Source organism: Coturnix japonica, chromosome W, assembly GCF_054131305.1.
Source record: "Coturnix japonica strain WE chromosome W, WE-NBRP24, whole genome shotgun sequence".
Lineage (NCBI taxonomy): Eukaryota > Metazoa > Chordata > Aves > Galliformes > Phasianidae > Coturnix > Coturnix japonica.
Genome location: NC_140701.1, coordinates 11,151,851 through 11,164,087, shown reverse-complemented (window position 1 = coordinate 11,164,087; position 12,237 = coordinate 11,151,851). Strand labels below are relative to the sequence as shown.

At 46.4% G+C, this 12,237-nt stretch overlaps 2 protein-coding genes across 2 annotated transcripts; one reads left to right on the top strand and one right to left on the bottom strand.

The window, feature by feature from the left end:
- Window positions 1-201: 201 nt before the first annotated feature.
- Window positions 202-2,758, bottom strand: LOC146754509 (uncharacterized). The gene has a single exon (XM_085527662.1). It carries the CDS (start codon window positions 1,121-1,123, stop codon window positions 203-205), a length of 921 nt encoding a protein of 306 aa, XP_085383788.1. The 5' UTR covers window positions 1,124-2,758; the 3' UTR covers window position 202.
- Window positions 2,759-8,373: 5,615 nt separating this feature from the next.
- On the top strand, window positions 8,374-9,671 carry LOC146754508 (uncharacterized). The gene has a single exon (XM_085527860.1). It carries the CDS (start codon window positions 8,750-8,752, stop codon window positions 9,668-9,670), a length of 921 nt encoding a protein of 306 aa, XP_085383986.1. The 5' UTR covers window positions 8,374-8,749; the 3' UTR covers window position 9,671.
- The last annotated feature ends 2,566 nt before the right edge of the window (window positions 9,672-12,237 follow it).

Below are 12,237 nucleotides of genomic sequence, written 5' to 3'. Positions count from 1 at the left end.
GGAATGGTCTGTCTCCCAAAACCTCCAATCATCACTCCATTATCTTTGAATTTGCTTGGGTCCCCATATATTATAGATGTCTCTGCCCCAGTATCAACTAGGGCCATAACCTACTGTACATTCTTTCGGGACCAGTATATCGTCAATTCTACATAGGGCCTCCGGTCCCGTCTAGAGGCCCTAGGGGGACTGACGTCCCTCGTCACGCCATGAACTGAGCCAGGTTCAAGTCTTTTACCTCTGATACCTCTGGTATCGTGACCCGAGGCACCTGAGGCGGCTTCTTTTTCCTATTCAGAACTACAAAGTCTTCTAAATTCCATGTTGTTGTTGGTCTCCACTCTATAAGTCTTATCCCTGGTCTTTTGGGGTTATTCTGAAATTTTTGTTCATTCTTCAGCTGCTTCCACAACTGAAGGAGAACGTGATTGGGCTGACCATCAATTTTTGAAAATTGAACGCCTGCCCGGAGCAGATAATTGAACATTTGTTTCCGGGATACTCTAACAGGTCCTGCCCGAGGGGTTCGCGGGGCCGATCTTCTGGCTCGCACTATTGGAAAAGCCTCGGCATCCTCAATCACCCTGATATTGCGCTTAGTTCGTAAGCGCTCAGTTTCCCCAAGGTCCGCCACCAATTGGGCAGCTTGTTGGACTGCTGCTTCTGCAGCTACAAATGGGTTGAGTATGGAAACCAGTGTTCCATACATATGCGAGGGAGCTTGTTGTAAAATTAGGTCCCTCATTCCTGCGGAGAATCTTACCATATCAGGGCTATCAAATGTATCTTCGTAGATAGCCTCTCGCATGCCTAATTCTCGTATATAATTTTGAAGGTCTTCCATAGAAGACCACATCCCTGAGTTTACTGGCATGTCAGTTTTATTTGGCCACACCATACGGCAAGCAGCCATTAGCCAGTCTACAATTGAATGATTTTCTTCAGGGAATTGAGTCCCAGCATACAGTCTCTGCCTAAGGGCAGGATGTATTGTTATTGTGGCCAACTTGGATACTTCGGGGCCACTAACCAGTACACTTTCTGCCCCCGAATCCCATAACCGTAATAACCAAGCTGGAACACTTTCCCTTGGCCTTTGCCTAAATCGTTGCACTAGGTCCATGAGTTCGGTGGGCGTGTATGGACAGGCTGTTACATGTAAATAAGATTCAGCTCGAACTCTCGAGTTGTAACGCGATAGGTCTTCCCCGCTCGGTAATGTATATGTATGAGACTGAAATACAAGCCCTATATAAGGGGCTCACGCGGTTGAATAAACGCCATTTTACAGCTCACCATATTGGTGTAATCAGCGTGTAACTTGGTCAGGGGGCCGTCAGAAGCACATTCTCAATGAGGGACATAGTTCTTAAGGTTACCTTGCACAAGGCAACAATTGGCGCCCCGTGTGAGGACGTTCTGAGAGTGAGTTTGCGACGGCTAACCGCGAGACGGACACGAATCCTATGGTTAGATCCCGTGGAAGCGCCTAGGGGGCGAAATTGAATGCAGCTGCTGTTTATCCTGCGGTGAGACCGTGGAAGACCATGGGACTTTGGGCCCGGGTATATACAAAGGGTGCGAGGACGTACGGTGTCGAGCACCAGAAAAAACATGGAATCAATCCATCATTAAGGTAGTATTGAACAGTGAAGCAGGAAACAGATGCTCTGCTGAAATTCATAATAAAGGGGGGCTAAAAGGGGGATAGTGAAAGGTAGTTTACAGAAAATGATTTAGTTAGTTAGAATAACAAGGAATGGAGACAGTGGGTCTGGGAGAGCAGGAAGGATGCAGATAAGGAGTGAGATCTCCCTGAGACACCCTGGCGAGGAGGGGATTAGATGTTTTAAATATCAGAAGAGGAGTTGCATCTCCCTGATAAGATGGGCGATAACAAGAGGGGGTCTGCATGATAAAGAATTATTGAATATGTATCAGGATTACGGGAAATCATTGACTATGTATGAGGTGTACCTATATCTGTATCACGGTTTTACAAGTCGGTGTGCAAGTTTAGAGAAGCTATCCCCCTTGCACCCGGCGCTGCGCAACGCTGGAATAAACATACCTGCTTTATAACCCATCTCTGGATTATAGAGTTTGATTCCGCAAGTCAGTATTACGAGTTTGTAAAACTCATTGCGGTAGGAATGCTCCTAAGAAGGAGATTGCTGCCGTTATTTCTTGTTTGCAGAAAGCTCAGCCTTCACCCTCCCCTAGTAATCTACTTGATTCGGAGCGGTGGGAATCTTTCACCGCTGCCCTGCTCCAAAGAGCAATGCACGAGTATAAAGCGGAGGAATTAAAAACCTGGGGTTTGGTCCTGGGTGCACTCGAAGCGGCTAAGGAGGAGAGTAAATCGTTTGCTCCAGGTAATGCTTTGCTGGGGCCGGGGAACCGAGGGTTGGAGTCAGGGAGCGCGCTTATTTGCAGACCCCCGGAGGGAGAACAATGGCTTAAGATGGCGACAGCCACCCTGACTGCCCCCCCAACTCCACATGTGCAGCAGTTAAGAGATAAGTGGGGTGTCATGGTTTAATAATTTTGTAATTTTGCTATCAGTATTCCACATCATAACATCATATAAAGCATGAATAATTTTACTGAATCTGCTACTTACAGAAGAAGACTACATCTCCCAGGGAACAACACGATAGGTCACGGGACCTGGACTCTATATTAACTCGGTTGCAGACTAGACTGATCTCTCTCTTTCGAGTTCTGGCGTTCAGGGGAGTGTGTGGGAGCCTTCAGCGTCTCGCCTAAATTTCACAGTAGGCCTCTCGGTTACGAGACTCATTCTCTCTCCTATTTTGTCTGATTCGTTAGCTCAATTTTCAATTATATTATATTATATTTTATTATCCTGTATTTCGATATAGTATTTAGTAAATAAGTGTGCCTCCTTAGATCGTTGACGCTGTTTTCTTTTCCTAATTAACTTTTTCCTTTTGGCCTAGGGCCCCCGCGGGGCCCACGGCCCCTGTCACGGGTGCAAGTGGATTTTTTCGTTCAAACCGTGACAGATTTTGGTGGAGAATGCGGGCAATTTGAGTTGCTGTTTTTCTGTGTTTTCTTCTGTTGCTCTTTTAGCTTTTAACAGGGCTACAAGTTGTTTTTCTTTGTTAAGGAGCTATCTTAGGTTTGCGATTCTGCGCCTGCGAGTATGACCTTGAAAGTCCAGGCGGACTGCCAATACTCCGGTTTATTTTATAAACACTACTGAGCTTTGCGTTTTTAACTTTTTTTTTCTCTCTATTAAAAAAAATAATAATAATAAAAATGTTCTCTCTACTACGTTGGCTTTATAAGGTACTGCATTTCATTAGTTCCTCTTTTATGATGCTCCAAACATATTGGACCATGTTTAAGCTAGCCCATTTTACCTATGAAGTTATAGGAATGTATTATAGATTGAAAGCACGGTTAGCAACGCTTACTTGGTATTTGCATGCAGCTCCAGAGGGAGCAACTAATGCAGCTAATGCAACCAATAGTACGGAAATGGTGGTTTTTGAGCGTGCTCTTCCTTTTTTCTTTGCATCCTTCAAGCAGTCTTCGACTGACCAGTTGTCCCAGTGGACCACACTGTCAATCGTATTAATCTCCCTGAATTTACTGTTGGTTATTGTAGTGATCTCACTCAGTATCTGGATTTATAACCTCAGGAGGAAGTCTTCCCTAGAATTAGAGAATACTGAGTGGCAGGGAGTGTGGAGAGACTTTGGAGAGACTTTTAGAAGACAGACATCTTTAGTGTCATGGAGCTTTACTCCTGAACACTTAAAGAATCCCAAGAGTTTGACCGCATATTTCAGACAGGAATGTTGTGGCTCAGGCAGATCTCAGGAGGCACAAATGACTTGGGGCCTAGCTCATGCTTATCGGGCCTTATTTAATACCATTTCTGAGAGGGAAGTTTTTGATGCTGAGAGAGGGAGTCTCAGGGCTGAGAATGAGAGTCTCCTTGATGAGAGAAATAACCTCCTACAACAACGAGATTCATTCTGGTATGAGAAAGAGAGTCTCAGAGCTGAGAGAGAAGACCTCCTATATCAACGAGACACATATTGGTATGAGAAAGAATCCCTGCAATCCAAACTCAACACTCTCCAGTCCGAGCACAACGCTCTCCGGTTCGAGCACAGCACTCTCCAGTCCGAGCACAACGCTCTCCAGTCCGAGCACGGCACTCTCCAGTCCGAGCACAACGCTCTCCAGTCCGAGCACGACACTCTCCAGTCCGAGCACAACGCTCTCCGGTCTGAGCACAACGCTCTCCAGTCCAAGCACAACGCTCTCCAGTCCGAGCACAACGCTCTCCGATCCCAGCACGACACTCTCCAGTCCGAGCACAACGCTCTCCAGTCCGAGCACAACACTCTCCAGTCCGAGCACAATGCTCTCCGGTCCAAGCACGACACTCTCCAGTCCGAGCACAACGGAAAGGCATCCAAACTTTGAGATAAAATGCTCTGGTGGAAATGCTACACAGCCCATGACACAGCTGTATAGCATTTCCAAACCGAGGTTTGGATGCCTTTCTCTATATCAGTCCATTTCCTTTTCTCAGGCTCCAAGTCCCGTTTAAAGGGGAATCTATCTCTTACCGCTATCAACATCCGCTTCCAGAGGGTGTAGGACTGATCTTGGCATGTGCCAATACCTCTGTCCACACGTGCATCTCTGGAAATGCTACCCAGTTGGCGAGCTTCATTGCCATCAAGCCACACACTGCTGGCACCATTGTCCCAGCATCGAAGTAACCAAGTGACCATATGTTCTTTTGGTTGATGTGTGTAATCCTTTCTTAGATACCGAATTTCACTCAGTTTTAAAGATCTATCAATAATGGTCGTAATACTTTGCTCACCTTTTGCTCTATCAAGAGTCCCAGGTGTTGATGGTGGCAACTGTGTTGATGAGGCTTCCCCATCTAGAAGTTTGTACTCGAGAAATTCTCGTAAAGAAAATCTAACTTTTGGCTCCTCTTCTTCATCTGACTCTGACTCTTGTATTATTTCCTCCAGGTAACCCTCCTTCTTTTTTCTCTCTCCTAACATCCTCTGCTCCTCCAACTTCTTCTGGTCTTCTGACTCCCCCTGCTCTCCTGAGTCCCCCTGCTCTCCTGAGTCCTGCTCTCCTAACTCCCTCCGCTCTTCTAACTCCTTCTGCATTTTCTATAACTGAGTTGAAAATTGTTTTATTTTTCGCCCTTTTACAGGGGCAACCAACATTGTATCTGGTGCCCCTGGTAGTTGGTCAAGGTGTGGTACATACGGTTCAGACTTGGGGATGTTCCCCTTGGACTGGAGGGTGCATAGCTTGGATCGGAGGAGATCGCGCTCAAACTCCAGGGTGTCGAACTCAGCCCTGAGGGCATTGTACATGGACTGAATTGTGTCGAGCCCGGACTGAAGCGCGTCGTGTTTGAACTGGAGAGTGTTGCGCTCAGATTGGATGGCATCGTACATGGTCTGGAGGTTGTTACGATCGATCTTGATAGCATCGAATTGAACCTTGAGGTCGCTGTACATGGACCGGAGGACATCTCGCTCAGATCGGACGGTGTTACTCTCGGACTGGAGGATGTTGTGCTCAGACTGGAGGGCGTTGTAATCAGTCTGGAGGGTGTCACGCTCCGACGGGAGAATGTCGCGCTCAGACTGGGGGCAGCTATTCTCAGTCTGGAGGGCGTTGTGCTCGGACTGGAGAGTGCTGTGCTCGAACCGGAGAGCGTTGTGCTCGGACTGGAGAGTGTTGAGTTTGGATTGCAGGGATTCTTTCTCATACCAATATGTGTCTCGTTGATATAGGAGGTCTTCTCTCTCAGCTCTGAGACTCTCTTTCTCATACCAGAATGAATCTCGTTGTTGTAGGAGGTTATTTCTCTCATCAAGGAGACTCTCATTCTCAGCCCTGAGAATCCCTCTCTCAGCATCAAAAACTTCCCTCTCAGAAATGGTATTAAATAAGGCCCGATAAGCATGAGCTAGGCCCCAAGTCATTTGTGCCTCCTGAGATCTGCCTGAGCCACAACATTCCTGTCTGAAATATGCGGTCAAACTCTTGGGATTCTTTAAGTGTTCAGGAGTAAAGCTCCATGACACTAAAGATGTCTGTCTTCTAAAAGTCTCTCCAAAGTCTCTCCACACTCCCTGCCACTCAGTATTCTCTAATTCTAGGGAAGACTTCCTCCTGAGGTTATAAATCCAGATACTGAGTGAGATCACTACAATAACCAACAGTAAATTAAGGGAGATTAATACGATTGACAGTGTGGTCCACTGGGACAACTGGTCAGTCGAAGACTGCTTGAAGGATGCAAAGAAAAAAGGAAGAGCACGCTCAAAAACCACCATTTCCGTACTATTGGTTGCATTAGCTGCATTAGTTGCTCCCTCTGGAGCTGCATGCAAATACCAAGTAAGCGTTGCTAACCGTGCTTTCAATCTATAATACATTCCTATAACTTCATAGGTAAAATGGGCTAGCTTAAACATGGTCCAATATGTTTGGAGCATCATAAAAGAGGAACTAATGAAATGCAGTACCTTATAAAGCCAACTTAGTAGAGAGAACATTTTTATTATTATTATTTTTTTTAATAGAGAGAAAAAAAAAGTTAAAAACGCAAAGCTCAGTAGTGTTTATAAAATAAACCGGAGTATTGGCAGTCCGCCTGGACTTTCAAGGTCAAGCTCGCAGGCGCAGAATCGCAAACCTAAGATAGCTCCTTAACAAAGAAAAACAACTTGTAGCCCTGTTAAAAGCTAAAAGAGCAACAGAAGAAAACACAGAAAAACAGCAACTCAAATTGCCCGCATTCTCCACCAAAATCTGTCACGGTTTGAACGAAAAAATCCACTTGCACCCGTGACAGGGGCCGTGGGCCCCGCGGGGGCCCTAGGCCAAAAGGAAAAAGTTAATTAGGAAAAGAAAACAGCGTCAACGATCTAAGGAGGCACACTTATTTACTAAATACTATATCGAAATACAGGATAATAAAATATAATATAATATAATTGAAAATTAAGCTAACGAATCAGACAAAATAGGAGAGAGAATGAGTCTCATAACCGAGAGGCCTACTGTGAAATTTAGGCGAGACGCTGAAGGCTCCCACACACTCCCCTGAACGCCAGAACTCGAAAGAGAGAGATCAGTCTAGTCTGCAACCGAGTTAATATAGAGTCCAGGTCCCGTGACCTATCGTGTTGTTCCCTGGGAGATGTAGTCTTCTTCTGTAAGTAGCAGATTCAGTAAAATTATTCATGCTTTATATGATGTTATGATGTGGAATACTGATAGCAAAATTACAAAATTATTAAACCATGACACCCCACTTATCTCTTAACTGCTGCACATGTGGAGTTGGGGGGGCAGTCAGGGTGGCTGTCGCCATCTTAAGCCATTGTTCTCCCTCCGGGGGTCTGCAAATAAGCGCGCTCCCTGACTCCAACCCTCGGTTCCCCGGCCCCAGCAAAGCATTACCTGGAGCAAACGATTTACTCTCCTCCTTAGCCGCTTCGAGTGCACCCAGGACCAAACCCCAGGTTTTTAATTCCTCCGCTTTATACTCGTGCATTGCTCTTTGGAGCAGGGCAGCGGTGAAAGATTCCCACCGCTCCGAATCAAGTAGATTACTAGGGGAGGGTGAAGGCTGAGCTTTCTGCAAACAAGAAATAACGGCAGCAATCTCCTTCTTAGGAGCATTCCTACCGCAATGAGTTTTACAAACTCGTAATACTGACTTGCGGAATCAAACTCTATAATCCAGAGATGGGTTATAAAGCAGGTATGTTTATTCCAGCGTTGCGCAGCGCCGGGTGCAAGGGGGATAGCTCCTCTAAACTTGCACACCGACTTGTAAAACCGTGATACAGATATAGGTACACCTCATACATAGTCAATGATTTCCCGTAATCCTGATACATATTCAATAATTCTTTATCATGCAGACCCCCTCTTGTTATCGCCCATCTTATCAGGGAGATGCAACTCCTCTTCTGATATTTAAAACATCTAATCCCCTCCTCGCCAGGGTGTCTCAGGGAGATCTCACTCCTTATCTGCATCCTTCCTGCTCTCCCAGACCCACTGTCTCCATTCCTTGTTATTCTAACTAACTAAATCATTTTCTGTAAACTACCTTTCACTATCCCCCTTTTAGCCCCCCTTTATTATGAATTTCAGCAGAGCATCTGTTTCCTGCTTCACTGTTCAATACTACCTTAATGATGGATTGATTCCATGTTTTTTCTGGTGCTCGACACCGTACGTCCTCGCACCCTTTGTATATACCCGGGCCCAAAGTCCCATGGTCTTCCACGGTCTCACTGCAGGATAAACAGCAGCTGCATTCAATTTCGCCCCCTAGGCGCTTCCACGGGATCTAACCATAGGATTCGTGTCCGTCTCGCGGTTAGCCGTCGCAAACTCACTCTCAGAACGTCCTCACACGGGGCGCCAATTGTTGCCTTGTGCAAGGTAACCTTAAGAACTATGTCCCTCATTGAGAATGTGCTTCTGACGGCCCCCTGACCAAGTTACACGCTGATTACACCAATATGGTGAGCTGTAAAATGGCGTTTATTCAACCGCGTGAGCCCCTTATATAGGGCTTGTATTTCAGTCTCATACATATACATTACCGAGCGGGGAAGACCTATCGCGTTACAACTCGAGAGTTCGAGCTGAATCTTATTTACATGTAACAGCCTGTCCATACACGCCCACCGAACTCATGGACCTAGTGCAACGATTTAGGCAAAGGCCAAGGGAAAGTGTTCCAGCTTGGTTATTACGGTTATGGGATTCGGGGGCAGAAAGTGTACTGGTTAGTGGCCCCGAAGTATCCAAGTTGGCCACAATAACAATACATCCTGCCCTTAGGCAGAGACTGTATGCTGGGACTCAATTCCCTGAAGAAAATCATTCAATTGTAGACTGGCTAATGGCTGCTTGCCGTATGGTGTGGCCAAATAAAACTGACATGCCAGTAAACTCAGGGATGTGGTCTTCTATGGAAGACCTTCAAAATTATATACGAGAATTAGGCATGCGAGAGGCTATCTACGAAGATACATTTGATAGTCCTGATATGGTAAGATTCTCCGCAGGAATGAGGGACCTAATTTTACAACAAGCTCCCTCGCATATGTATGGAACACTGGTTTCCATACTCAACCCATTTGTAGCTGCAGAAGCAGCAGTCCAACAAGCTGCCCAATTGGTGGCGGACCTTGGGGAAACTGAGCGCTTACGAACTAAGCGCAATATCAGGGTGATTGAGGATGCCGAGGCTTTTCCAATAGTGCGAGCCAGAAGATCGGCCCCGCGAACCCCTCGGGCAGGACCTGTTAGAGTATCCCGGAAACAAATGTTCAATTATCTGCTCCGGGCAGGCGTTCAATTTTCAAAAATTGATGGTCAGCCCAATCACGTTCTCCTTCAGTTGTGGAAGCAGCTGAAGAATGAACAAAAATTTCAGAATAACCCCAAAAGACCAGGGATAAGACTTATAGAGTGGAGACCAACAACAACATGGAATTTAGAAGACTTTGTAGTTCTGAATAGGAAAAAGAAGCCGCCTCAGGTGCCTCGGGTCACGATACCAGAGGTATCAGAGGTAAAAGACTTGAACCTGGCTCAGTTCATGGCGTGACGAGGGACGTCAGTCCCCCTAGGGCCTCTAGACGGGACCGGAGGCCCTATGTAGAATTGACGATATACTGGTCCCGAAAGAATGTACAGTAGGTTATGGCCCTAGTTGATACTGGGGCAGAGACATCTATAATATATGGGGACCCAAGCAAATTCAAAGATAATGGAGTGATGATTGGAGGTTTTGGGAGACAGACCATTCCAGTCACCCAAACCTGGGTAAAATTGGGGATCGGGCGCCTCCCACCACAAGAGTACAAGGTATCCATTGCTCCAATTCCGGAGTATATATTAGGAATTGATATCTTGTGGGGTCTGGCTCTCCATACAACAGTGGGAGAGTTCCGGCTGCGGCAGAGATGCATTAGTATCCGGGCAATTCAGACAATACTGAGAGGCCATGCAAAACATGAGTCTATTTGTCTGCCAAAGCCGCGCCGGATTACTAATGTAAAACAGTACAGACTCCCGGGTGGGCAGGATGAAATAACAAAAACGGTGCAGGAATTAGAAAAAGTGGGTATTATAAGGCCTGCACATCGCCCATACAGCTCCCCAATATGGCCAGTACAAAAGCCAGATGGAACATGGAGGATGACAGTAGACTACAGGGAATTGAATAAGGTCACGCCACCCGTTCATGCGGCCGTACTCAATATTGCCTCCCTAATGGACACACTAAGCAGGGAAATCAGAATATATCACTGTGTCTTAGATTTAGCGAATGCATTCTTCAGTATTCCAATCAGTGAAGAATCAGTTTGCATTTACATGGGAAGGGAGGCAATGGACTTTCCAGGTCCTACCCCAAGGGTACGTGCATTCACCCACTTTTTGTCATAATTTAGTGGCGCGTGATCTGGCTAAGTGGGAAAAGCCAAATAATGTCAATTTATATCATTATATTGATGACCTCCTGTTAACATCTGATTCATTAGAGGCGGTGAGACAAGCAGCAGATTTGTTGACAGCTTATCTGCAGAAAAGAGGGTGGGCTATAAACCCACAGAAGGTGCAAGGTCCGGGGTTATCTGTAAAATTCCTGGGAGTAATTTGGTCCAGGAAAACCAAAGTACTACCCAGTGCGGTAGTAGATAAAGTCCAAGCGTTTCCAGTCCCTACAACATCAAAACAGTTGCAAGAATTCTTGGTTATATTGGGGTATTGGCGCTCCTTTATACCTCATTTAGCTCAGCTATTGAGGCCATTGTATAAGCTTACGAAGAAGCGTCAATCACGGAATTGGGGAAAGGTAGAACAGGATGCTTTCCAACAGGCAAAATTGGCAGTTAAACAAGCTCAGGCATTGGGTATATTTGATCCGACCCTCCCAGCTGAACTAGATGTTCATGTTACCCAGGATGGTTTTGGCTGGGGCCTGTGGCAACGCCAGAGTTCTGTTCAAACCTCCATTGGATTCTGGTCTCAGGTTTGGCATGGAGCAGAAGAAAGATATAGCATGACTGAGAAACAGTTATTGGCTGCCTATTCGGCGTTACAAGCAGTAGAGCTGATAACACAAACAGCAGAGGTCATAGTTAAAACTTCATTACCAATCCAGAGGTGGGTGAGAGATTTGACTCACCTTCCTAAGACAGGGGTGGCCCAAGCACAAACAGTGGCACGATGGGTCGCCTATCTAAGCCAGAGAAGCAGTCTGTCTTCATCTCCACTTAAAGAAGAATTACAGAAGATCCTAGGCCCAGTGACGTATCACAGTGATACATCAAAAGAACTGATGGTTGCTCCACCAGAGAAGAGTCCCGTTCAGGAAGGAAGATATCCTATTCCTGAAGATGCCTGGTATACGGATGGGTTCAGCAGAGGCAACCCGAGCAAGTGGCGAGCAATAGCATACCATCCCTCTACTGAGACCATCTGGTTTGATGAGGGGGATGGTCAGAGCAGCCAATGGGCAGAATTGCGAGCCGTGTGGATGGTCATAACTAAAGAACCTGGTGACGGCGTCCTGAACATCTGTACAGATAGTTGGGCTGTGTACCGGGGGCTCACTCTGTGGATTACGCAGTGGGCTACCCAGGAATGGACTATCCACGCCCGACCGATTTGGGGTAAAGACATGTGGGTAGACATTTGGAATATGGTCAAACATAGGACGGTATGTGTCTACCATGTCTCTGGTCATCAACCCCTGCAGTCACCAGGAAACGATGAAGCTGACACACTGGCCCAAATCCGATGGATTGAGAATTCACAATCCGAAAATGTTGCCCGTTGGTTACATCAGAAGCTACGGCATGCTGGACAGAAGATAATGTGGGCAGCCGCTAAAGCATGGGGGCTGCCTGTACAACTATCTGATATCGTCCAAGCATGTCAGGATTGCGACGCTTGCTCAAAGATGAGACCGAGACCGTTGCCTGAAACAACATCCCACATTCCTAGAGGATATAGTCCTCTTCAGAGATGGCAGGTTGACTACATTGGGCCCCTCCCTCGGTCTGAGGGGGCGAGATATGCCCTGACCTGCGTTGACACGTTAAGTGGACTGCTGCAAGCCTATCCTGTACCAAAGGCAAATCAAGCGTACACAATTAAGGCGCTTAC

Coding starts and splice junctions, on each gene's coding strand:
- LOC146754508 (XM_085527860.1), top strand. CDS start 8,750: ATGGACCTAGTGCAACGATTTAGGCAAAGGCCAAGGGAAAGTGTTCCA.
- LOC146754509 (XM_085527662.1), bottom strand. CDS start 1,123: ATGGACCTAGTGCAACGATTTAGGCAAAGGCCAAGGGAAAGTGTTCCA.